The sequence below is a fragment of the Topomyia yanbarensis genome, chromosome 1, assembly GCF_030247195.1.
Source record: "Topomyia yanbarensis strain Yona2022 chromosome 1, ASM3024719v1, whole genome shotgun sequence".
NCBI lineage: Eukaryota > Metazoa > Arthropoda > Insecta > Diptera > Culicidae > Topomyia > Topomyia yanbarensis.
Window position 1 is genome coordinate 190,009,806 of NC_080670.1, and position 27,878 is coordinate 190,037,683.

A 27,878-nucleotide genomic window follows, 5' to 3' on the forward strand; every position below is an offset into this window, starting at 1 on the left:
TCGGCTGATATTGAATTTTTTTCTTGATCGGACTTTTGGTTCCAGAGTTACAGGTTGAAGTGTGCGGCCGCACAGCAAATTCCCAGATAAACTGGTGCCATCATGATATCAAAATGGTGCAAAACTTGCTAAAATGGGTACAAAATAACGTTGACTTGTCAGTGTAGGTCAATAATGACTAACCAGAGACGCTTTAACCACATTGCCCACCTACGACGGTTCTTGATTCCATATAAGCAGGAACTGTTAACGATCCGCCGACCCGTCATTGGGAGCTATGACCCTACGACCCTGTAATCTTTTGCTCGTCATACTTAAACATAGAAGTTGATTCCTTATTTTAAACATGAAACTTTGAATCTGTATTGACATCAAACTAATGGGACATGTTGACAATAGTTTTTGAATGAGTTTTTCCATACTCAATGCTGATTTATTATCTGTTTGGACCTTTCGGAGCTAACCTAAAATTTTTTTTTGAAAAGGATTGACTTTTTTGTACTTTGGCACATTTTTTGGGAAGGTTATATAATCACTCACCCTCTCCTAGGTTGACGGGTTTGACGGTATTACAAACGTCATTAAGCAGCACCTGACAGACAACTGCTTTAAGATGGTTATTGCATTACGCCTCGATAGTGGTGCATCGAGGGACCGAGAGGGCTTATGGGCCTTTTTTATGGTTTGCGTTTTTTCATACTCCGCCCCAGCCCAAACTAACAGTAAGCCAACAACTTGTGCACATTGGCGAGGCAGGCTGGTGGATCGCTGTGGATTGACCTTTTCTGTGGGTTGTGTTTGCAAAAATTGTTCAACAGCTTAATGGGAATGTTTGTGGGCACAGCTCGCAGTGGGGGTCATTGCGTGTCGATTTAATGGACAGCATCGTCATCGTGCACAGGTCAATAAAGTAAATAAAGAAATGTAGAAGTAGAAACCTATTAGCTAGTTTTTAGTACTAGTGTACAATGGTTATGTGCTAGTCGTTTGTCTATCTGTGTGTGTTCGTCTGAGAATTTGTGACAGCTGGATCAGGGAATGGATGCAGAACTGGCGCATATGATAGAATAGTTGGTAAATCCAGTGTTCAATATGTACATTCGATTCTATTCATTCGGGAAGATTGGATTGGTAAATTAAGATACAATTAGTTTACCGACGCACGTGACTCATCCATTACCGGTCAGCATAGCATGATAAAATTCCTGTTTTTGTTGTAGTTCTATTAGTTTGCTTTTCGACTACTGATGTGTGTGTGTGTTTTACAATCCATCTCCCACTGACCAGCAGTGCTTTATGGAAGAAACTTGTCTGCATCAGTTGTGGTTTATCCATAGATGTACACAGGTTTAGCCCTGGAAATGAAAGGCGATAGTTCTCCTGTACATCCAACGACCCATTTCAAGAATGCGTGTTCCTACACGTACATTCTGAGACCGTCATCAGCCCCGCACGTATACATTCACGTATCAATTAGATATGTGTAATAAATTCGCACTTCCAGAATGAAAAATATTTTTGATTCTGGCACGTATTTACAATAAGGTGAAGCATATAATTGAAGAACAACATAAAACGATCTCACTGGCGTGTTGCTCTGAATTCGTTAATTGATGACATTTCTGCAAAGAATTCTCCTTCGCCCACTATCAGTAAAATCGTTGCATCAACTAGTCAAGTTCAGATAACGCTATGGATGCTAAGAGGATGTATTTTTCGGTGGCTTGATTCGCGCAGGTACATTGCAAAATAATTAGGATGTGACGACCAAAAATAATATCGGCCAATTTATGCACTTCTAGTTAATCTCATTGCACTTTATTTCTTTATTTGGCATATTATGAGCCCTTTTATTACTATATCCTAAATTAGATTCATATTAACACTCACTAACACAATTAATTGCATATACTCTCATATACACTCACAATCTCTCCCATTCCAAACGTAAAAACGCTCGTTTCCTTCGCGATAACACAAACGCCAACATGCAATTGCAATCATAGCATAGCATAGCATGAACACCTGCACAAATCGTAGATGGAGTTGCAGAATTGAGCATATCCATGGTCATATCAGACTTCGCAACGATCTACAATGACGTAGATCCGCTCAACTCCACACACCTGACCACGTCCTCACAAGCGTTTTTATTTCATAATAGTCCTATCATCTACTTTTGGAAAACGCTCGGAACCAAAACAGTTTTCGTAAATGACGGAGTTATAAAAAGTTATAAAAAGTAGAAAAAGAGGGAGCTGGGGATTATATAATTGTGCATATATTTAATATAATTAGTAGTGTTATTTAAAAAGAAAACGCAAAGAAACTATTAGAAACGATCTCACCGGTATCCAAAATGTGAAATTCGTCCTTGCTTAAAGGTTTTTGATGCCACTTCTTAGGGATGAACATTGTCGAATCTTCATGATCAATGTCAATATTGTCGCTTGAGACAATACTGCTCCAACTACAAATGTGAGGTTCGAAATTCTTCAAATTAGACGGTTTCATACTGGGATTCACCCCACCATCCTGGGATCTTCCGTTTCTGAAGCTTATCGCCTGGCGAATTGTTCTTTAGTTCTTCCTGAAAGACACTCACTTTTTTCGCGAATCAGCACTTAAAAGTTTTCAGAATGAACTGAACCTATGAAACTGGTTTTTACTATGGAAAACTTCTAAAATAGCAACAAAATGACGCAGGAAAAAATATCGCGAGAAAAAATACGAACTGTCTCGAATTCGCCAACATGCAATTGCAATCATCTACACATATTCAAGCAAACCCACCACTCACACGATCATGAATCGGTCACATCTGGAAGTCTACCCTCTGTTATAGAAGTCTAGACTCATACCTTCAGTTGGACCAATCAAACAATGACGCTCATACTCACTAGACAAAACGGCGACATGACAGGGAACTCTAGTGATATGAGGAAACTGACTCTTCTATTATCTAGCACTAAAAATTAAGCATCAGACTCACGTTCCGTGCGCAATCATTCAAGAATACATGCGAATATGCGAATGGCCACACGATTATAACATCGAATTTATGCACGTGAAGTTACACACACGCTAGCGCAAGCAACAAACACGTTAACGCTCGAGCCCTTCGCGATCACACTATCCACGCCAACAGACAGATATGCACCCCTGGAATGCTAAAACTCACACCTTCCACGCACACATCACCACAGAACTCATAATTAGACTTTACGTACAATGTCACACGCAATAATTACAGGCTTTCGTCTGGCAACCGGGGGAAGTACATCTCAAACGCAGAACTTATCATTTCAATGATGGCCTTGGATCTGCGTTGCCTGTGTTCAAGGTACCAGAGCTTCGTCCGTCATGTCAAGGATGTATGAAACCCGCTAGCCACCGCCCTGGGCCCTAGTCGCCCATAAAAAGATAAAAAAGTTGTAAGTAAACCTTTTCCAATTGTTCTGGACAGTAAAGGCGTATTCAAAAATATTCTTCGCTCGAGCACAGCAAGCATTCAAGGATGGATCTCGTGGCCCTACAGGGAAATAGTGTTAGCGATTAGTACAGTCAGTTTTGTACAGATCTGTAGGATACGCGCGTTACTGATGACAGCGCAAACAGTAGTTCTAATCGCATCTACAACAAGTGTTCCATAGTAAATGCAGTCGCCGAAAGCCTTGTACCGTCCCCCTTGTATTTCCACGTAGAGTTATTAAGTTAAGAGATTTAAGAGAGTTAATAGATATAGGCTTTTACATTAATTAAGCTTAAAATGCTGATCAATAGAATCATGAGCCAACATTAAAAGTGACAGTTCTCATTGTCGCCAATGATATTATTCTTTTTATACCTCCGACATTTCATTTCAACTAAGAAACATCACAAGACCAACATCAATTCTTCATGGTGAGTTGGAACAAGGTTTTTCGACTCTGCTAGATTGTGAACTATCAGCTAGAATAAATTGTGCGCTTACATCTCGGAAACGATGTTTTCCAAGATAAGACACTATTTGTATTTACCGCATAACCGTGTAGTACCGTCACTAGCTGAAACCGTATGCATACACGCTCTCCTAGTATGTGCTGTGGCTGTTGTGGTTGCCAAAAATATACGTTTTTCTTTTGAGCACATGATTGAGCGTGGAACTACCCGAGAGAAATTATTTTTAGCTAGGTAGTTTGAATCAGTAGAACTGGCTAGTTATTCCAACGAAATGTTGATCGCTGTTATTTCCGCAGGTTGGTGTGAGCATAAAACTTTCCAGGTTCTTTCGAATAATAATTATGTTCTTGTTTGGCAGAATTTTTTTTCCATATATTTAAGATTTGTGATTTTCATATTAACATAGGCATATAATGTAATGTACAAATATAGATCATGTAATGAGACATAATACGATGTGCTAAACTTGAAAAGATAACTTTTTTGCACGATTGCGCGCAATATTTTTAATGCACAAATTTCATATCAATACTCTCAATAACGGTATAGATTCTCCGCGCATGTATATAATTCGCGCTATTTCGAAAAACCAAGTCGAACAATCCGTGTTTTTTTAAAATAATGCAGAAACACTGATTAAAACAAGTTATTGAAATAACTGGTAAAATTGCAGTGTATATCATTGGCAAATTACTTGTCGAACCACCTGTATCCAAACATCCTAAAATTTCACAAAAATAACGTGTGGAAGGGTTATTTGGGTTTGGCTTATCTGAACAATAGTCTAATGTAGGATTTTTTCATCTTATGTTTATTTGTAGGAACTACAAGACCTGGGGAGAGATCCACCTGCACAATGCAGTGCCGGACCGGTAGGAGATGATTGTAAGTATTTCTATATTTAAGTATTTATTATATTTGTACATGTTTCGTAAAAGACTCATGTTAATGAAAAGCAGTATATTAGGATAATGCAGAAATCCATGAAATAATATTAGTCTAGCTTTCGGTGAAGAAGCGATAGAAAAAATGAATTCTAGAGAAAATTTTCAATAGGACGTAAGTAACAATGAGAGATTCTCTTTGGGATCTTTCTCTTCTGTTCATTACTCGACCATTTCAACATTTACTACTCCACTCTTTGCATAATATTCTAGTAAAACCCGTTGGCTTTCGATATGTATTGGAAAATTAGTGCAAAGTGTTGTAATGACGTCGTAATAAACGAAAGAGAAAGTTATCAAAGAGAGGCTCTCAATGTTAGTTACGTCCTATTGAAAATTTTCTCTAGAATTGTTAACTACAGTTGCGGACAAAACAATCAGACTACTGCGGCATTAACATTTATTTTTACGTCGACAAACTCAACCTTATCATTGGTGTGGTTTTTGTTTGAGGCGAAATTGAATCAGGTTTTAACCTCAACTGCTGTTAAAATATATGAACCAACAACAATTCAGTTTCGGGGTCAAGCAAAGATGGAATAAGATGCTGCCATCAAGCGGTGAGCCTAAGTTCTGATGTCCCAATGAACTAGATTTTAGCTGTCGAAATACTACTTACGATACTTACTGGTTCGATGCATTATTTTCCAGAGATTTTAATGCACGTTTAGAGAAAAAAACGGGGCGAATAAAGAAGATGTCGAAAGAGGAAGAATCGCAGAGATATTGCCCCTATCTTTTAGAAAGATCAACATTTTCTTTAGAATGTCAAGTGAAATCTGAAGGTAGCGGCTAGCAACTACACCGTCGATGGTGATCAGATCAACCAATTTTCCAATGTGGATAATAAGCAGCGTTGCCCAAAACAAAACTGTCCAGAGGAGAATTGTCAATAATGAATTTGTGTGTACAAGCCCAAGGTATGTTCCACTAGCCAAGTCGACACATGGAACGTCCAAATAAACAAATAACGCGTACAAAGATGTTTCGTGTGATATGCTTTAAGAAATTAGCCATGGAATGACCCTGCCTTTGTACGACCGTATAACGATATATGATTGCTACTTGTGTTACCGACGTTACAGTTTCGCCCCAAATTCTTACAAAGAATGTTTCTATTTAATATGTGTTTGTAACTCCTCGCATTCTAAGAAACTATTCTCATTTGTGTAATCTTAAACATTGTACTGTTTATTTGTTGTATCGTCAGTAACAGACCACATGACCCCAATGGTGTTGCATAAACTAAATACATTTAAGGATGTACAATGTTTTACCGTTTTTCAAATTTCTCGTCAAATGGAAGTCAAAGACCGTCGTCACACTGTTGAAAATACGCTGAAGTCCGGTAACAGCGCTCTGACGACCATAGTTGGCTCTCCTGAACGGTAATCGCAGGAGTGATTTATAGCGTAGAGTCCGAATGTGGGTTTGAGGATCCAGACGTCCGAGGATTGTAGAGCAATCCATCTTGGAACATAGGAAGCTCGAGACGAACAGGGCTCGAGGGTAGTCCATCCGAATACCTAGAGAATCGATTTCATTGATGTTCGAGAACCTATCGTCGACTCTTATCACTATCTGATGGGGGATAAGATATTCACAAGACTGTCCAGCATAACAGGTTCCATGCACAAGCATACCACAGAGAACAGACATATAAGCTGGAACAAACTTTCCCAAAAACCTGTGTAAACATTTAAATGAAAATACGTTGAAAATCACCATCGCATTCAGGTTCGCATGCATGAGTCACCATTGTATCCAAGTTTGCACACAAGTCCCGTATAGCGATTGCTGGCGGATGGAAGCGCCGCCAAGTGGCAAGTTGCTACTTGCTGTTGTCATTTCAAAGCGACAGTTTTACTTCTTACACAAGTTGAAAACTACTTGTATGTCAGTTCTCAGTGAGCATACCGCGACTATCGACCGAGGGTTTTGTTGAAAATTGAAAAATATCCTCAGAAGCTCACCGAACGGATAGAAGAACGACCAACTAGGAATAACCTGAATGCGGCATGATAGCCCAGTCCATGAAGCCAAAAGTGTTGTATTAGGTACACCGTCTGAAAGAAGCAGAGTGTGAGGAAATGGAACAGTTGTACCGCTCTGAAGAAACCCGAAAATTCTATCAGAAGCTCAACGAATCCTGCAAAGGCTTCGTTCCGCTAGCCGAAATGTGTAGGGATAAAGATGGAAACATTCTGACGGATGGATGAAAGGTGACTGAAAGGTGGAAGCAACACTATTTTGAACACTTTAACGGCAATGAAGAAACGGATGCAGAAGGCCAAGGTAGCGGAGGAGACTACTGCGTCAGTACGGCGGGCGATGGAAACCAGCCTATTCCCACGCTATGGGAAGTTAAAGATTCCATTCAACAGCTCAAGATCAATAAAGCTGCTGGTAAGGATGGTATTGGAGCTGAACTCATCAAAATGGGCCAGGAAAGGCTGGCCATTTGTCTGCACATACTGATAGTTAGAATTTGGGAATCCCAACAGCTACCGGAGGAGTGGAAGCAAAGGGTTATTTGCCCCATCTATAAGAAGGGCGACAAGCTGGAATGTGAGAACTATAGAGCGATCACCATCCTGAATGCCGCCTACAAAGTGTTATCCTAGGACTGGTGGTATCCAACGGGGAAAAACGATCTGAAATGGTGAGTGAAGCTAAGCAATCATGTGAAAAAAATTCCCCCCAGAGGCGAGACTCGAACTCGCAACCTTTGAGACTCCGGCCCAATGCACTCACCATTTCCGATCGTTTTTCCCCGTTGGATACCACCAGTCCTAAATAAGGTATTGGCACTTAAGTCAAAAGACAAAAAATTTGAATTATTGGTGTTATCCTAGGTTATCTTCCGACGCCTGTCACCTATTACAAATGAGTTTGTGGGAAGGTATCAGGCCGGTTTTGTCAACGGGCGCTCGACAATAGACCAGATCTTCATCGTGTGGCAAATCCTCCAGAAATGCCGTGAATACTAGGTCCAAACGCACCACCTCTTCGTCGATTTTAAGGCGGCATACGATTGCATCAACAGCACAGAGCTATGGAAAATTATGAACGAACACGGTTTCCCCGAGAAGCTCACAAAACTAATTAGAGCGACGATGGATTGTGTGAGGATATCGGGTGAACTCTCAAGCCCATTCGTATCCTGCCGGGGACTAAGACAAGGTGATGGTCTCTCGTGTCTGTTGTTTAACATTGCACTAGAAGGTGTTATGCGGAGAGCCGGGTTTAACAACCGAGGCACGATTTTTATACGATCCAGCCAATTTGTATGCTTTGCGGATGATGTGGACCTTATTGGGAGAACATTTGAAACGGTGGCTGACCTTTACACCCAACTGAAACAAGAAGCAGCAAAAGTTGGATTGATGGTGAACACGTTTAAAACAAAGTACATGCTGATAGGAGGGACCGAACGGGAAAGATCACGCTTGGGAAGCAGCGTTACGATCGACGGGAATGTATTCGAGGTAGTGGAGGAATTTATATACCTCGGATCCCTGCTAACGGCTGATAATAATAACAGTTGAGAAATCCGAAGAGGTATCATCAATGGAAGTCGCGCCTACTATGGGCTCCAAAAGAAATTGCGATCAAAAAAAAATATCCACGCTCTAAATGTACCATGTACAGAACGCTGATAAGATCGGTGGTCCTCTGCGGGCACGAAACCTGGACCATACTCGAGGAGAACTTGCAAGCACTTGGAGTCTTCGAGCGCCGTGTGCTTAGGACTATCTTTGGCGGCGTGCAGGAGAACGGTGTGTGGAGCCGAAGGATGCACCACGAACTCACCAGGCTCTACGGCGAACCAAGTATCCAGAAGGTGGCCAAAGCCGGAAGGATACGACGGGCAAGGCACGTTGCGAGAATGCCGGACAACAACTCTGCTAAAATTGTGTTCTGCTCAAATCCGGCAGGTACAAGACGACGAGAAGCACAGCGGGCTAGGTGGGCTGATCAGATGTAGCAAGATCCAGAAGGTATCGGACGCAACCGTGGATGGAGAGAGGCAGCCGCGAACCGAGTGTTATGGAGAAGAATTGTTTATCAGATTGTAAAGGGAGTCAAAAATTTATTCAAGCTATTCGAAAGCTGAAAAACGGAAATATCGTTGGGAAGGATGCGGAGTCCCGGTCGAACTTCTAAAAATCGAGAGTGACCAGTGATCAGACTGCATGATTGTGATCATTTGAGTGGAAGAAGAAATGTCTTCGGGATGGTTTGAAGGTCTCTTGTACCCTATCTACGAAAAGGGGATTAAACTTGAGTGAAACAACGATTCCCAATACCAACTATTAGGAACTCTCCCGTGTTGTATTTAGTATACTGCGTCCGTTAGCTGAATCCTTTGGTAGTGGTAAAGTTGTATTCAAGAAGGGATCAGATGTTTACCCTACGACAAACCCTGGATAAATTTCGGTAATACAGGATTCACTAAGCTGATTCATGTTGCGCTGGATTGCAGCAGAGCAGGTCTGTTTCCTAATTGGTTGTTTAACATAGCGTTCGAAGGTACGATACCATGATCTAATGTGTAAAGGAACACAACTATCATCACGAGATCTGACTTGCTTCTTGGCTTTGTGACTGATATTGACACCATTGATGTTGATCGCAGAGCAGTGAGAGAGTCTATTAAATAGGAATCTGGGAAAATCGAACTGATTATAACTGGCAGAAAACGAGGCAGTTCGAGCGTTTCTGAGTCTACAGGCCGAAGGTCATTCGGTAAAAGGACATTGGGCCAATTGTAATGTGCATTCAGTATAATGTCAATTCGGCCTACTATCCATTCGGCCTACTGACCTTCGACCTAACGGCGTGATGGCTGGACACCAGTCCGAACGGTGTTGATTTCCAGGTAGAAACGGATGGGGTAGGGTATGAGTCAATATATCGTCGAACACTAAGAACATTTGTTTATGTTTGTTACCTTCACCAACAGACCCCTTGGCGCAGAAGAGAGTTATTACGTAGAGCTCGAACGCGGGCTTGAAGATCCAGGCGTCCGAGGATTGTAGGGCAATCCACTCTGGTAGAGAGTAAGCCGAGACAAACAGGGCTCGAGAGCAGTCCCTCCGAATGCTGAGTGTATCGAGGTATCTGTTGTTGTAGCTGGCAACGGTTTTCATAGCTCGGCAGCTGAGATCTTTTTCGCCATGGGAGATGCCGAAGATCGAAGCGTATGAACCTGCGTTGGACAGCCTTCTGGTAGAACGGATTCCAAACAGCAGAACAATATTCTAACGTTGAGCGGACCAACGCGCAGTAAAGTGATTTAAGGCAATATACGTCCCTGAAGCTTTTCGCTATTCGGAAGATGAACCCAAGCTGTCGTGATGCCTTATCCACGATGTATGAAGTATGTGGTTTGAACGTTAGTGCCGGATCCATTATGACTCCGAGATCTTTGATGTGAGAGTATCTTGGAATGCTCGAGCCGAAGAAATGGTTGTTAAACTGAGTCGGATGGCGTTTCCGCGTGAACGTAACGATTGAGCATTTGCTCGGGTTTAAAACCATTCTATTTAGATCATACCACTTACTAAAGCTGTCCAGTTCCCTCTGAACATGTGACAATGATGTTAATTGCGAAGTACAAGGGTGTATTGAGGCTTTAAATAGGACTTTGTACAGATTACGCGGTCATCTGAAATCCCGTAGTCTACGGATTCACACAAAACTTGCTTTATTCAAATCGCTGATACTCCCTGTTACTCAATGCGGCCATGAAACTTGGTCGTTGAGGGAGACTACAGTGGTATGGACATGTAGCAGAATGCCAGAAAGAAATAAGCCAAAATTATATTCAGCCGAAAAGCTAGCAGAATTCATTGGGTCAAGATCGAGCCACTAGAACGTCTTAAATGATTCGGAAGATGGCACCGGTGGTTTAGTGGTACAAGTGCAACCGCTTCTCACACCGTAGGGTCTGGGTTCAATCCCAGCCGAAGTCTTTGGAATTTTCTGAGATAGGTAGGTAAAGCCATTGGCCCCAATCCACGTGTTGATGGGCCGATAACTAAGGTCCGGATGGTGAAGTACCTTCTCTGAGGACGGTAATAGGCCCTCGATGCGGACAGAGACCGAAGCAGATAAATATAAATAAAAATGATTCGACTACCACCAGAATTGTTCAGCCACGATGATGATAAGTTATTATTCATATTTATTGATTGAGTAACAAAAACCGTTACTAAACGAACCCGAAACGTGGGAATGATTTATGTCGTGATTATTATTGGACTTGACCCACATTACTAATATTCACCCCCATCACACGACAGTTACTGGCCTTCTAGGGCGGATAAACTACCCGAGAAAAAAACCGTCAATAGGAGAAGTTCCATAAGTTAGATAAATATCAAGCAACATAGCAACGTGGTGTCCAATACAAATTTACAACTGCCATCAGCACACGTACGTCTTGCGCTTGAATAAGTTATTCCCGATTACAGTAAAAAGCTTCGAGACGAAGCTTTTATGTAACACATGGTGATGACGGTGCACGGGATAGATGCTATGCGACCGAATAAAATCGTTGTGCCATAATCAGATTCAGAATGTACATTGATTGACACGACACGTTCATTCAAATTGATCGGATATGTGTGTAATTCAGTAATTTATTTGATTCAATTATCTTCGTTAACAATGCCAAATATAAAAAGCAGTTGATTGCAGGTATAGTTCAAGGCTAAAAAATTATTAGGATAATGGGGATGAACAGTTCATGAATATTATCGCTATTGAACCCATTTGCACCTTCAAGTTATAGCAGTGCTTTCCATCCTGCTCAACATGTTTTTTTTTTTTTAAATTTAGGTCGGTCATATTGCTTTTTTAAGGTCGAACCAAAATATGAGCAATTCATCATATCCTTTATATCTAAAATAGACCAATCTCCTACACCCAAATTAATTACATAACTTTTCTAATATCCTTGCCAGAACATTCACATAGAGCAATGAGCCTTTTATCACCCTAGTCCTATTATCATCTTGCCTATTTGTTTCAACGCATTTGTTTAAATGATAGCACGAAAATTGGGACACTCGATTCAATTTTTCTTTTGCGTCACAACGAGTGAATCATCATTTTTCTTATAATATTGGTTATGAGGAACGAAGCAAAGATATTCATACCAAATTATAGACATTCCAGCACTTGAAGGCCGAGTGGTGAATAATGAAACAGGGTGGCACCCTCCCTAATAAGGCCAAAGTAGCTTCATTACCCTACATAAACATAATCTGAAAACAAAAAAAGGAAAAAAAAAACAATGTAACACAAATTAATTCCCCTCTTTTTTTCTCCTTCCTTTGCAGTATTTCACTGGCAGGCAACAATCATGGGACCGGTAAGTGGACATCGATTCTTTTGACCCCGCAGCCACCGCAGCGTCATTTCTTCCGCTCGTGTCTTCTATTCATAATCTAATGTGATTCGGCATGATTGTAGGTGGAAGCCAACACTTCCGATTTGTGTGTTTTTTTCACGCTGCTTTATATTTAGCCAGAAGTGCTGCTCCTATGGTATAGTAATGTGTTTCGAAAAACAAAAAAAACACTATACACATACTACTACCAAATTCGGTTGAACTTGACTTCGGCGAGGACTTTTTAGCTATACAGGAAGCAGTTCCTTCTCGTCAGGGGAGAAAAAAACAAAGCGTTACTAGCGGTGGTTAGGTAAGACTTTCAGTTACATCGCTCAGCTTTAAGTTTAACTCGGTTTCCCATTTGGCCGGTGGCCAGCCGGCAAGCGTAACAACTGGCGGCAGTGTAGTAAAGATCGATGGTGTCAACAAACAATAATAGCGGCTTTGTATAGTTCGATGCGGAAGAGAATAAAATACATGGAAAAATTTTGATTTTCAGAACGAAAAATTCGAAAGTTTTGTTCCAGTATGTTGAGAAATTAATTAACCCCTTCATGCCCTTGTTTATAAACATCATTTTTAGGCAGCTATAACTTATGTTTTACGCAAAGTTTGCTTACAGAAATAAGTAAGGCTAGTATCTGGGATTATATCATTTGGAACCGCTGCCATTGCAATTTTCAATCAGCGATGAAAAATGAAATTTTGAAATATCTTTGATGTTGCAATATTATTAAAGACTGATAGAACCTATCTATTTAGACTGTTTCCGATTAGCTTTTCTAAGCATTTGGACTATTGTAAATATTCTAGAATTGTATTAAACATCGGAATGTAAAAATTGAGCAGTTTCTAGCACTGCAAGAGAAGCACAAATCTTGATCAAAACAGGTTTTTCATGTTTCTTGACAGTTTTAAAGAAAAATTGTGTTGGAATCATGTATGCGCTAGAAAAAATAGGGCATGAAAGGGTAAAATTAGGACAATCAGAAAGTATTGTATTTGTATTTACCAATCATTCAATCTGTACTTGTGCTCCAGCATATTGTTACAATACAGTTGATTGATTTTTTCTCCCATAGGCGATAGGGATTGGCGGTGTTTGAAACATCTTCAAGCAATATTACATATATCAGTTTGAATAAACATAGTGCATCAATTATCAAAAATTAAAACTAGTATACTCGTAAATCTCCATTTAAAGTGTCAACTAGGAAAGTAGCCATTCATATTCTATTGAACATAGTCGTAGTTTTTCATATCAATCTTTAACAGAAAGTTGCTTTAAGATGTTGATTGCAATGCGCCTTGATAGTGGTGAATGGAGGAGGCCTGGAGAGCGCATCGTTTTTTGCCTTTCTCAATAGAAAGGTGTTGCAATTGCTCTGAAAACCGACTTTTTAACGGAGGCCCGGAGGGCCGAGTGACATATACCATTCGATTCAGTTCGTCGAGTTCGGCAAATGTCTGTGTGTGTATGTATGTGTGTATGTATGTATGTGTGTATGTATGTGTATGTGTATGTGACCAAAAATGTCACTCATTTTTCTCAGAGATGGCTGAACCGATTTTGACAAACTTAGTCTCAAATGAAAGGTGCAACGTTCCCATGCTATTGAATTTCTAATGGATCCGACTTCCGGTTCCTGAATTACAGGGTGATAAGTACGAACACGCAGAAAATGTCGATTTTAATAAATTCTGCAATGAATGTATAAAGGTGAAAATTTTTCCAAAATATGACCACAACTGCTTCGATTTGTAGTATTAGGTCACTAACATCCATTCAAAGTCTATTTGGCCACATTGGCCACCATCCTCGGTTCCGGAAGCCCCGGCGGAAGTATCTAAATTCAGAATAACAGTCACATCGGTTTCTCGGAGATGGCTAGACCGATTCGACTAAACTTGGCCTCAAATGAAAGGTATTGCGTTCCCGTAAATGGCTATTTAATTTCATCCCGATCCGACTTCCGGTTCCGGAGTTACAGATTGTGGCGTGCGATCACATAGCAAATTGTGATTCAAACCGATACTCCGATGAAAGCAAAAAAGGTAAAATGTCTCTCAAACAACTTAAATTTGCTGTTCTAGGTCACCGACGGCCAACCAAACTTTCGTTGACTACATTGACCACCATATGAAATTCCCATATAAGCCGGAACTCAAATTTTTTTTTTCAAAGGGGGGACCTCATGAAATTTCAGAAATCGAATTCGTATTTTTGATGCCAAACATCTTTAAAATGCATGAAACGTCGTGATTTTATGTTACCTCGAAAAAAAAATTTTTTTTTATAAGAATCGACTTTTTGGGACTTTGCCGATTTTGCACTTTTTTCAGTTCAATATTACCGTGGTTGTTTTTTCTTTTTCAAAATTTTAGAACTCGAATAATGATTTATTTTCCTGTATATAGTTGTCATGTGATGTATAATAATAAAATGTAATATATGCATTTAAAAGCTTTTAATGAATATAAACAACACACACATTCTCGTGATTCATGATTGAGAAAGGCAAAATTGCACCGCTAAGTGGATTAAAATAGGTTTTTTTTTCATTTTTTCAAGCTTTCACCTGCCTAAACCAAATTTCAGCCAGCAGTTAATTTTTGTAGTATGGTAAAGACCAGATTTAATCAGCCCCCGATTTTGTCCGCCTCTCAATTTTGTCAGCCTCATATAAAAATCCATTTGATGCATTTTTTTTTAATTTTAGCACTGGAAGACTCTTTTTAGGGAAATTTCTACTGAATAATTAGAAAGGGTTGTTAGGTTATGTCTACAGACGACAGAAGAATATTTTAATAGTATTGGAATATTAAAAAAAAAGAAAAAAATAAGTCCCGATTTTGTCAAAAATACACCAAGGGGCTGATAAAAACCGAGTCTTCACTGTATTTGTATTTGTCATGTGTTGTTTGTTTTTGCTTTTCTCACTTTTCATTTAATTTTTTTCACCGTTCTGCGCATGATTGTCACAATAGTTAATGAAATCACTAATATAATTGTCATCTCAAACACCCACATATTAACTCCTGCTCAGTCGCGATCATAAATCTTGTACTTGTCCAGGAGCTCACTCTGTAGAATATAGAACTTATATAGAGGAAGTGGTCGGTTGTCGGGACCCCTATGTATCTTTTGACAGAAAGCAGATATGGTCATTCGGATAAATTTTATTTGTGTGTTATATTTGCACGTTATTTTTTGCCGATAGTTGAAGCAAACAGTTTCGTATGTTCTGCTCTACAACCAAAATATTTTTTGAACCAGTTCAAATCTCTTCAAAAGTTTTTTTGATAATTTGCTTAGTGTTGTAGAAAGAAGTAAAATATACGCATTGAATATTTATGAAGCGAATTTATTCTATATTGAAATTCAACATTGGTTCAGTTTTTAAAAAGGTTACCAAAATCGGCTGTCGGCACCCTATGTTTGTGGCAAATTCTGAATTCTCTATAAACCTTCTATATTTTCGGGACGGGCTTGACGAGTAGATGCCAGAGATTTTTTATGATATTTTTAAAACCAAAACGGCGACATCCAATTTAGCCGGGTTCTCTATATCCCAATCAATATTGATATTTTCGACACGGTTTTTATGAGTCGATGCCAAAAATCGAGGTCTGATGTCATTTTGAAATCCAAGATGGCGACAACTCTATTCTAAAAGCACCCAGATTAAAGGTTTTCAGATTTGTCTACATAGTAAAATATCCGTCATATCTATTATGACGGATTATCTATAGCGTCGACATGTTGGATTTTTGTACGGTGACGAATTTTGGATATACAGTAAAGACCCGTTTTTATCAGCCCCTTGACGAATTTTAAGCTGATAAAACAGGGACATTGATAAAGTCGGGACATATATTTTTCTGTCTTTTTAATAAGCCGAAGCTCTTAAAATATTCTTCTTTGTTGCAACCTTTTCTGATTATTTACTTTAAGTTCCTCTTGGGGGGGTGGGGGACTGACAATGCAAAATTAAAAAAAATAATATTTTTATTTTTTGCATTTTCGAATCTCTAAGATTAGAAATATATGCCCAAGACAGGATTTACTCGAATTCAACTTGGTTCGTCTGCTAGAGCCCATCAAACTATCAATTCTCATATGAAGTTGATATAATCGGGTCAAAAAGCTGATAAAATCGGGGGTAGATGAAATCGGGGGCTGATAAAATCGGGTCTCCACCGTATGGACATCCTACTATCACAACCTTTGCAAATCACAAATATCCACATTGTACGGTTTCATATGAAAACTCACCAAGGAAAAGTCACTTTTTGAATTTTGAAGTTTGCGTTATGAATGACGGTGAACATCAATTTTTAAGTTCTATAGATCATCTCGAAACCCAACATTATCCAAGTAGCCACTAAGGATGTACTAGAATATACAGTCAAGTAGCATTTTGTTTGGATTTCAGATGTCTCTTGCAACATATTAGCCTTTTTATGCATAATTATTGCAAAACTGCGTTCACCCTAAAAACTACTTGTCATTAATATTTTCATGATAAAGCAGTAATGGAGCGGTATATTTTGCCAAAAGAGGTTTTAAAAAGCACTTTCCATGCCTATTGGTTATTTGGGTAACATATTGATTTTTAATAAATAATTAAATTCAACTCTGTGTGGTACAGTTTGGTCACCCTGTAAATGAAGATTTAAGAAAAATGGCACGGTTACGTTTTTCGTCGATCACACAGCTAGCCATGACGTTTTTTTTTTTTAAATTTATATGAAGAAAACTCATTTGGTCGTGTTTTCATCGCTGGGTGGCACTGTATACACCAGATTGTCACGTCCAGGGAGACCATTCTATTGTTTGCAAATTTGAGTTTTTTGATTTGCGTCCATTTTAATTTTTTTCACAGCACCATCCTTCTCTGACTACGTGCCTGCGCGGACTTGTGTCTTATTTGTCTGAAACTTTTGCCAAAAAATTGACCACCTGAAACTCACTCAATTGCAATGAATGCGATCTGCCAGTGCGTTAGTGGCGCGTACTATGCGTACCAGCTTTTCACATGTACATATTGTTTTTTCTGATGAGGAATGATGGTAAAAGTAAAGTAAATTTCATTTTCTCTTTGAATGTTGTTGAATTTTATCCATATTCTGCCAATTTTATTAAATTTTGAATGTTGGTGATTCTTATACATATTCTGCCATTTTTTATTAAATTTTGTTAGAGTGCCGACAACCGACCACATTCCCCTACAATAGACAACTTGTCTCAGGGCGCCATAGTTGGAGGCATCGGTGAGATGAGGGAGCTTACTTACTTCCTTCATCTAAACCGTACACTCAAAATTAAACATTAGAATTAAGGTTTGCGTGGATATTCAAAAGCCCACGCGAATATGCAGATGGCTACACGGTTATATAAACGAATTTAAACAAGCAAAGTTATAAACACGCTAACATATGCAATTTCAACACACCCGCGCCATCACTCACATTCACATAGAAACGCTTGTGTCCTTTGCGCTGCACTAAAAGCACTCCGTTGATCGTCAATATGTTATTTTATATTAAATTTGTATAATTTTATATTAAATTTGTAAACGCGATTTCAAGTGATTTTCAAGCGATTTCAAGTGCGATTATACCAACGTTCATCCCCACGCGATTATGGAACGACCAACTCCGGAAGTTACTACCTTTGGTTCTAGCAGCCCTCGCTTCATAAAAATTAATGGGTTGTGTACAAGACACGACAACAGTTACATTGGAAATGTAGCATTAGCAAACACATGGAAGAAACACATATCAATGTGACAAAATTGACGGTGAATGGATTAAGAATCATGCTATGTGTATATAATTTTTAAATGTTATCATCTATTACCATTTTCTATTACGTAGAGCAACGTAGACAGAAGTGGGGACTAGAAACGCAACTACCTGGTATTATAGATGTATGAAATGGGGCTTTGATTTTTCTTGGATGTTTAAAAAGTGTGTTTTTTGCATTTGTAGGGAGAAGTTGGCCATCAAAAATTTTCTTCTCAAATGAAGTTGAATGTAGACCTGGGGATTTACCGCTTCGCTAATTACGAATCATTGCTTAGATTTGCAAAATTCATAATGGCAGATTTTAAATGAAGTGCAAATTACGGATTCGAACCACAGATTACAGTGAGGAAAAAGTTATGATTCGTTAAAAAGGCAGATCTGGGGTTTTTTTGGGGTCGCCCTGATAAGGACAAATTTCTGGTAACTATTACTGATTTCGTTTTATGATTCAAGTCGCTGTAGGTTCTCTCTAATGATTACACAAATTACAAATTCCATATAAAAGTGTCAGTTTCGAATAAACCTACAGCGACTCGATTGTTAAAACGAATATGACATATGTTTGACTTGTGATTCCAATAATTCATGAATGGGCGCTTCCATTCAGTAGCTCATGTCAAATGAGAACATTTCAAGCACGGTCACCTCTTTCATCAACTCGGCGATGCAGAATGAAGAGCCGCCTTTTTCCGTACCAACAAAAATATTTTCTCATTATTTTTGGTGCGACTTTCATCTAGTGGCAGGGTTGCCACATTTACTGTAATAGAAGAATTTTTCTCATTCATTGCTTTTTCCATTATGTATACGTCTTAATAAAGACGGTTTGCTGGTAACTATGTCTTGTTATTCGGGTCGAGAATCCTATGAAACGATTTGAATGGTGTAAATCAGTATAGAAAAGCTATTAGGGAGGTTGAAACGGAAATTAGAAGTATACTTTCGTTTAAGATCCCTCCTCTACAGATTTTACGTGAACGAAATGAGTAGTGAAACGATAGTAGTGTTAGCCCATACATTCTAAGGCAACTTGCAGATGATAGCATGGTTTCTGTTACAAGACCTACAGCGATAAATTTACAAAGACCATTGTAAGATAGCTTGGATAATCAATCATTTTGGGCTTCGATTTTTCTACGTGGAAAACAGAGGTGGTCGTTGGAGTGAGTAAAGGCGCTATAACCTAGGCTCATTGGCCAGGATAGTGCTTAATCCCACTGTCCCATCCCATCCCAGGAACCTAGGACCAAAGGAGTTACATTAACCCTCTTAGCCAAGTCACTCCCAACGATTTATCAAATCCCCATCAAACTGAAACGGTCGGTACGGTTGTCCACGTTTCTACCTTATTCAAGGTTAGAAATAGTTCGTGGATTAAATTCTTCATTAACAGTTAACAGTTGGCCTGGCCGCTTTAATGATTGTGTCACATATCATATGTACCACAAACATTAATATTGACAAGAAAAATTGTGGGCGAACGTATGCAATTGTCCAGGATCCCTACATGTATTGGCTGTGTATGTGTAGACTAGACTAGACTAGAGGAAAACAGAGTTGGTCGTTGTTTTTTTCAAGAGAGCGTGATCTAGTTCAGCTTCGGTTGGTTAGTAGAACCGTAGCCATAAAAGATAAATTTTCTTCGAACTTGACTCTTGATAATTTAGCCAAATTGCACTAGACGGTGAAATATATGAAAGGCCCATCGCTTTCACAGGATTATATTGAATGACTAAAATTAATCTTGGAAAGGTTTATATAATTTTGGCATTATCCCTGTCATTCTTTGTTTTTAACAATCAGCAATCCAGATACTCAAAAATCCACGAAACTCAAGCTCTGAGAGTAATTCAGAATGATATTTGCTTTGACGTGTGTTTGCTTTTATTTTCAATAATTCATAATAAAATATTCATATTACTAATGCTATCAATTATTGGATTGCTGTTTAGCATTACCCGGGTATATTACCCGCGTGAAAAGCCATTTGAGCGTACTTCTAATGTATAATAAGTGCTTCATACACTTTTATTGTTGTACATGTTGATTGTTGATAATAGAAGATATATTTTGCATTGAGTTTAGTATTCTTTATTATGACGTGTTGATTTACTAATGGGCGCTCTATTCAGAGTCGAAAAATGTTTTTTTCGTTTACCAAAATCAGGCGAAAATGACAAGAGAGCGATGCTATTCGCTAAAGCACCAGAACTTTGCGAAAACGAAAATGAGACAACGGTCTAGGACTAAGAATACGTGCAAATTCAATTTCATTATTTTCTCCGCACACTCGTTTTCGCTTCGAGAACGAAAATGCACTATTCACGATATTTCCTTGGCATTTTTTGATTTCGTAGAATTCTAGAGAAAATTTAGAATAGGACGTAAGTAACAATGAGAGATTCTATTTGGGGTCTTTCTCTTCTGTTTATTACTCGACCATTCCAACATTTACTACTCTACTCTTTGCATAATATTCTAGTAAAAACCGTCGGCTTGCGATATGTACTGGAAAATTAGTGCAAAGTGTTGTAATGACGTCGTAATAAACAAAAGAGAAAGTAAACAAAGAGAGACTCTCAATGTTACTTACGTCCTATTGAAAATTTTCTCTAGAATTAGTGATAATATTGGACGATTGAAGAACTATTGGTGTGTTTATTTTCCGTTGTTGCCGCGTTCTAGTTGCAGTTCTATGATGCACATGGCCATAATTTCATTTAATAAAAATTATAAAATGAGTATCAAAATTGCTGATTTAAAATTAAAACGAGATTAAATTTTTGTATTGTCATAGGAAAACGAAATTCGCTACTTCTGCCACTCGCTTTCATACACTCAAAAAAAAGTAAACGTTATGCCTATTGATTTTACACATAGATTTTTGCAATTAACGGAGGCATATAGACACTATTTGCTGGCACATAAACCTAATGTGTGTATTTACAAGAAATATTAATCTTACATTCACATTTCATAACTATTGGGCACATAAAACCCCATTCTATAACAATATGCACATATAACTTATGTGTGTTCATACATAGTTTATACAGTTGACACATAGAAGATATGTGTGCGCGAGATAACAATAGCATTTCTTCTTCATATGAATTTTAAGCGGTTTGAAGCAAATAGAATTAACGTTTGGATTTTTTTCAGTGTAGAATCGAAAGAAGAGGTCGGCTTTGTCTTTTTTATTTGGCTTTGCATGTATATAGTAATGAAAGAGGCAGCAAAAAGACGAAGATGAATCCAGTGGGTTTCATCGTTCATTGAAAATATATGAGAATTTTAAGCCCTGCTGCGGAATATTCATATATTATACAGTATAAAAATGCATAAAAATTAAAAAACCCGAAAAGTCCGAATTGTTATACTTCGCTTACATATACTACATAACATGGCGAATCTAATCATGCTGAGTTTTGGTTCACAAAGTTGCACAATTTTTAGAAATTTTATAATAAAAAAAAGCATTTTTTAAAGAAAAATAGATTTATATCCCGATGCACATGTCATACATCATCGGAGTGTTTGGAAAAGTTATGTGTTTTGACGATATCTGAAACTTTCTAGAACATACCAATGCAGAAAAAAATAAGTTGTAGAAGAGAAAGTTAAAAAGCTGATTTTGAGGTGCAACGTACTCTTAAGGAAAAAAAGGATGGCGGATATGTTCATCAAAATAAATTGCTCTACAAGATTCCGTGCAAAAAAAAAATTGTTGTTAAGCAATTTGTTTTTAAAAATGACCCTTGCACCTTAAGAAAAATTAAGGTGTTTATCCTAAAAGATGTAGGATGTAGTCCTAGGAAACTTTCCTGAAGACATCAAAGCATGAAAACATCTGTGAAGCTCAGGAAACTCTTTTTTCAGCTTCGCCCCACTGCGCAACGTCAACTGATTTTGCAGTCTTACGAGGAATGCTCCGTCCGTCACCTTTAAACATCTGACTTCGAATGATATTACAGACCAATTTTCAGTGAACCTATATTTAGAATTTCACAAAATTGTTCTGTTTGTACTCCATATCTGAAATAGGCCTGGAAAATTTCGGTTCTCTGCGTCGCATTGGAAAGATAGTATATACATACTTAGAACTTCAATAAAATTTGGTTAAAATTTCTCCTTCTGATGTGGTAATTCTGCTTAATTTTTCATCGATGTATTTCATACTCACGCACATTGGGGACCGATCCATTATTTACGTAACGCAAAAATTGCTTAGAACTAACTCCGCCTCTCCCTATTTAATAAATTGTCACAAATTTCTTTACACCCCCACCTCTCCCACTAGTACGAAACAAATTCTTTGAACAAGTTGTTTTCATCAGTAAAACATGTTACGTAACGCTCTAGCTTACTCCTCCTCCCCCAGACGTCATAATATGTCACATGTTGTCGAGCGCACTTTCCTCTAGTGTTACGTAATTTATGAATGGTCCATTGTCTGAATAAATAAGTTTGCGGGTCTGCAACCCGTCGATTTTTGGAGTGATTGCGTAGCTTTTCTTTATAGAAGAAAGGCAAAACATATTTGCTTCTGGCAACCCTGGTCTCGATTAACTTGGGATCGCAAAAGCAAACTGTCAATTTTCGCTTTGATTGAAATTTTTGGATGAAGAGTTACTCGCCAATCACAACTGTTGATAGTAAACAAAAGTGAAAAATTTTCTATTTCGGCGACTGCTGTGACCTGCACTTGGTCAATATAAGTTGTTAGTCATGAAAGGAATTAGTCGAAATGTGTTTTATTTAGCTGGCTTGAATGAAAAAAATATGTGAATTTGAAATGATGTCAATAGCCCCGGTCTCCCCTACCGCTTAACCTGAGAAGCAGTGAACACTGCCATGTAACTATGCGTTTGGAAAAGATATTTTAACGGTCTCTCTTCCTCATTCGTCTAGGGATCAAAAATAAAATTTTGTATCTTCACTGCTCACGCTGTGCGTCAAGTTAAATGTTAAAGAAAGTCGTATCGAGGTGTATTTCTCATTTTATGCTTTATGTACAGGTGTGGAGTTCTATGTAGCTATTCTATCCCAGGTATATGACCTTTAATCTAGCTGTTACTTGAAGGTTGCTAAACTACGATCAAACTTCTATTTCAAGGATTACATCTGGTAAACAAATCGTGTGTTGGCCTTCCTATCTAATCACTTCGTCCAAATTTATTTTTAAATCTCATGCAAATCTATTTTTTCTTCCAATTTCATGTGACCGTTCTCGCCGTTCAACTACGACGCTGTCGATGCTGATGATGCTGCTGCTGCTGCTACTACTACCCCGATGTTGCTAAAAAACCACTGCAGCCGGACAGTCCGTACCAAGGAGGTGTATTCTTCTTAACTATACATTTCCCCACAGATTATCCATTCAAACCACCCAAAGTGGCTTTTACAACACGCATATATCACCCTAACATAAACAGTAATGGTTCGATTTGCCTCGACATTTTACGATCTCAATGGTCACCTGCATTAACTATATCGAAAGGTAAGTGTCACCGGCGTATTTTCTTGCGGTTCCTGTTGGGATTGTTTATGATAAATTATTGCACGCCTTTAACATGAAAGTTTGTAAAAGAGCGAAACACTCACCTTGTTCACTGAAAGAATGCTAATAATAAAACGATACAGCGTTAAAGGTAACAAGAGATAAATACGTTAAAAGAAGAACCAGTTGTTAGATAAATTAGTTATGAAATTTGCGTTTCAACTTCGTTTCATCAGAATCCGATACTAACTTAGTGACTGGGTTAAGCTAGTCTAGTTTTTAAATGACACCGCTAACATAGGATTGGTTGGGGTTGCTATGAATAATATGTTCAACCGAAGTTCTACAAGGCCATGGTGCATGCGTCATAATTGTTAGTGGTGCTGTACAGAGACGGCCTTTAAAACGTGGTATTCATGATACAAGCATACGGCCAGTATACGTTTTGAGACATGCCCTTCTTATATAAGGGCTTTTATGTTCTACAACATTGCCAAAGACGCAAAGCTTCTATCTGTTCAAAATGGAAAGGGAGGTTTTGAAAAGGACCTTACATACCAATATGGAACATGATGGTCGACTCAAAACATCCGCCTTAACGATTCCAATAAATTTGTCAAATATTAAAGAGGGTAAAACGTGTTATTAAAATTCAATTAACGTCATGAATGCATAAACTGTCCCATGTGCAATGAAATACCCTATACACATGATCAATTATGCGTATAGCGGCAATGTAATTTACAATAAGAATGTATCCGTGTTAAATTTCCCCCGAGTGTGCATGTACTACTCAGGTATTATACGGTTCATTTATTCAATTATAATATTTGCTCCCATCCCGCGATATTGTTGCAATGCTAATATTGGTTTCTTTCTCCCATTCCAGTGTTGTTATCTATTTGCTCTCTGCTATGTGATCCTAATCCAGACGATCCACTCGTACCAGAGATTGCTAGAATATACAAAACCGATCGGGAAAAGTATAATGAGCTTGCGCGGGAGTGGACAAGAAAGTATGCTATGTGATGCGTTCCAGAAGATAACTTAGAAATCAACAAAAACAACAACAACAACAGCAACCAGAGAACCAACAGTAACCACAGCAACAGCAAGCAACACCCACTTGTATCAGAATTTCTACTTGTTCTACTCCTTCTACTACTACTGCTCCACCCATTGCCACTCATTCGCAATGATGATGCCGAGGATAATGAAGCTGTCGTCGTCACTGCAATTGACAGTGGTGATGGCCTTTCCGATAGCAGCAGTGACAGTGTGACTCCCTCTTTTTCTTCGATTACGACAATCGGCCCGAGTTTCCGTCGCCGGTCCCTCCTCCCTGTTTCCTGCCGTCGTTGTCGTCGCCGTCACCGTACTCGTCCCTGTAACTGTAAACATCCACGCACCGATCATTGGCTGGATGGACGCCAGGAGTACCGAGGAGATGAGCAGCAGCAAGAACAACAACAATATGCAAACGATACGTTTTCTATTATTTATTAACATACATACCAACAGATTAATGTCATGATAATCAGCTGGATAACAACAAGAAAAAAGAACAAGATCCTGAACCCGCTACTGCAGAAGAAAGCTGAAAACAAAAGAAAAACAGTAAATAAATCTATTGATTACTCGTAAAAAAAACCAATAACCACTGAGATGATCGTTTCGACGGCGATTGTGCGCGTTGATTTCTTGAACAATTCCTGTAGAACCCCTTTCTCCGTCTGTGTATAATAGTGAAAAAAATGCGAACATAACTTGGCTGTACCTCCTAGGAGCTAAAACTGCGTCACGTTACGTTGGGGTATTTTCCGTTCTCCAGTTTTCTACTCTTCTAGTATCTATCGTGTTTAGTTTTGCTTGCGTTAGCTTGCCACACATTTGTGAATTCTATTTGTTAGTCGATTTATTTTTTTCGCTTTTCCCGTTCTAGCTAGTTTTGGCACCTTGCCATAGGCAACGGAATACGATTGTTATTTTTTTTTGCTATTTTTCTTCCCTCATGCGCAAAATTGATGAGGGAATCTTACGGAACGATACCTTTGATCGCTTTCTCTTCTGAAACCGCAAATTGTGAAGTCATAAAATAACATAAATAGTCAACAGGAAATCTTACGTCGGATGAATTTGTATTTTAGGTTCGTTTAGAGAAATCTACCCATACTCTTCGTACATTGGAAACGGAAATGCTGCAAATTTTGAATTGTACTAAGACGCAGCATTTCGCAAGCCAGAAGGAGATACAAGATACTGAGATAGTGAGATTCGCGAACAGAACTTAATGAATGTAAAACAGCTACAGTTTGAAGGATAAAAAAACATGTGTGAAATTGAAGTAAAGTAAAAAAACAACAGATACAAGAAAAACCCTATAATTAATTTTTATTAGACTTTTTTAATTAGATTAATTATTACTATTACTGCTATCTTATTACTAAACACATGAAAATATTACTGGAAGTAAAGCGAAACAAGAAAGATACAAAACCCAGATGGAACGTGTTTTTGTTCACAGAAGTCTCCTCGTAGCACCGCAGGGACCGAAAATCCCACGTTATTATGGGCCGCTTATTTAGAGACTTACAAATTACTTTTCCCTTGGGAAAGCTTTAGATTTTATTTGTATGAATTTCACTCTAAAGTGTCAAAAAACCAAAAAAAAAAAAATGCTTGGAACTTCGCTATCATGAAATTGGAAGGACAGAAAAATCTCATGAATCGAATGCAAGTAGGTCCTATAAACCACATTCTTCTTCTGTTCTCCTCGTTAACCCAAAAGTATTTACTTGGATGAAATAATTGAGCAGTTATAATGTATTATTGTATACACTCAGACATTTTTTCTGTTATAGAAACAATCTTATACCCTTTATTAGAGCAAACTTGAGTAATTCTTGGTAATTTGCACTCGGACATTCGTGGGAATTTTTCCCATAAGAAACTTTGAGTTGCATGTTTATAAACCACCGGCAAATAATTATGTAGGATTTTGGGTTTCGGATTTGCACTGCGCAGCGGCAAAATGTAGCATTAAAAGTGGATTTTAGTAATTTGTTTTTTACTGATCAAATATTAATTTAGATGCAGCAGTATTTTAGTACAGAGAAATTCGACTTATCATCAATGATTCTCTTCTTTATTCATTTCGAGAAAAATGAAATATCTGGCCCTATTCCCACAGTCACGTCAGCTAGTAGTCACTAATAGGGGAATAGGGCCAGCTATTTAATGACCATCGACAACAGCTTATGTTTTAATCCTTTTCCAAAAACCACACACACAGTTTGTGGATTGTTGACGTTCTGTGGTCATATCAGTAATTCAGGGTCCATTATCGCTGAACTCAGATAGGAATGCACTCTTGAACGACACATGTGTGGTAGGGGAATATTTCATCAATCGAGTATACTTACCTCTGCAAGGCCTGTCCTGTTGTGAAGTGGCGAATAATGTATGAATTGCATTTTGCTGATTACAGAATTTCGATTCAAACTTTTTAGTGTGGATAGTGCAGTATTTTTGTGTTGAGAACTATAGTATATGGGAACTGTGAATAAGACGGACACATGGTTATTTTAGGGAGGGGGTCGTTTGGCATAATTTTGAGAATTGATCACGTGATCCACTCGTTTGCCCGGATTACTCTGACACAGGGGCTATAAATTAGTTTAAGTCCGACAGAGCAACAGCGATCTACACTTCATCAGCCGTAAATACACAGGAGAGTGATAAAACGGGCCTTTACTGTTCTGGTATCATTTATTTTCAGCAACACATGGATTGTCTCTATCATCACAATATTATCCCTTTGATTTCATTACTCATTATATGGACTATATTGTTTTATATTACTCATTAACATAATTAAATTCATGGCATTCATTATATTATTTGCATGTTGTATGATATTCATTATGAATCATAATTTTCATTACATACATTATCCTGATAACATATAATGCTGTAAACACACTATATAACAATTGAATACTGGGAAGAGATGGGAGCAACAGGGTATCATACGAATTGAGGACTGGACGAGGGAACGTGGATAGCCAGCCCAAGTCACTTGAAGGAAACTTGTTTTCTTCAGAAGGTCTTATATGAGTTTGACGCACCCTTCTCAAAACAAACCATCAGGTGGGTAAAGCATGTATAGCGAAATTGTTTACCTTTTGACTGGAATATTATTGTTGGAAGGGACTCTTTTCCTCCTTTTTCCCCAGCGGGGTGTGCGTAAGTGTCTCTGCTTACGGGCCCGTCCAACCCT

The 27,878-nt window shown here is 38.5% G+C and overlaps 1 protein-coding gene across 4 annotated transcripts in view; it reads left to right on the plus strand.

Moving 5' to 3' along the window:
* The window catches only part of LOC131684955 (ubiquitin-conjugating enzyme E2-17 kDa), a 46,276-nt gene extending 21,020 nt beyond the window's left edge, over window positions 1–25,256 (plus strand). For all 4 annotated transcript variants that reach the window (XM_058968259.1, XM_058968252.1, XM_058968268.1 and 1 more), the window contains 4 exons: window positions 4,764–4,827; window positions 12,236–12,267; window positions 23,416–23,599; window positions 24,489–25,256. In XM_058968259.1, coding sequence (XP_058824242.1) covers window positions 4,764–4,827; window positions 12,236–12,267; window positions 23,416–23,599; window positions 24,489–24,628 — 420 coding nt within the window. In that variant the 3' untranslated portion in view covers window positions 24,629–25,256. The remainder of the gene's footprint in view (window positions 1–4,763; window positions 4,828–12,235; window positions 12,268–23,415; window positions 23,600–24,488) is intronic.
* The last annotated feature ends 2,622 nt before the right edge of the window (window positions 25,257–27,878 follow it).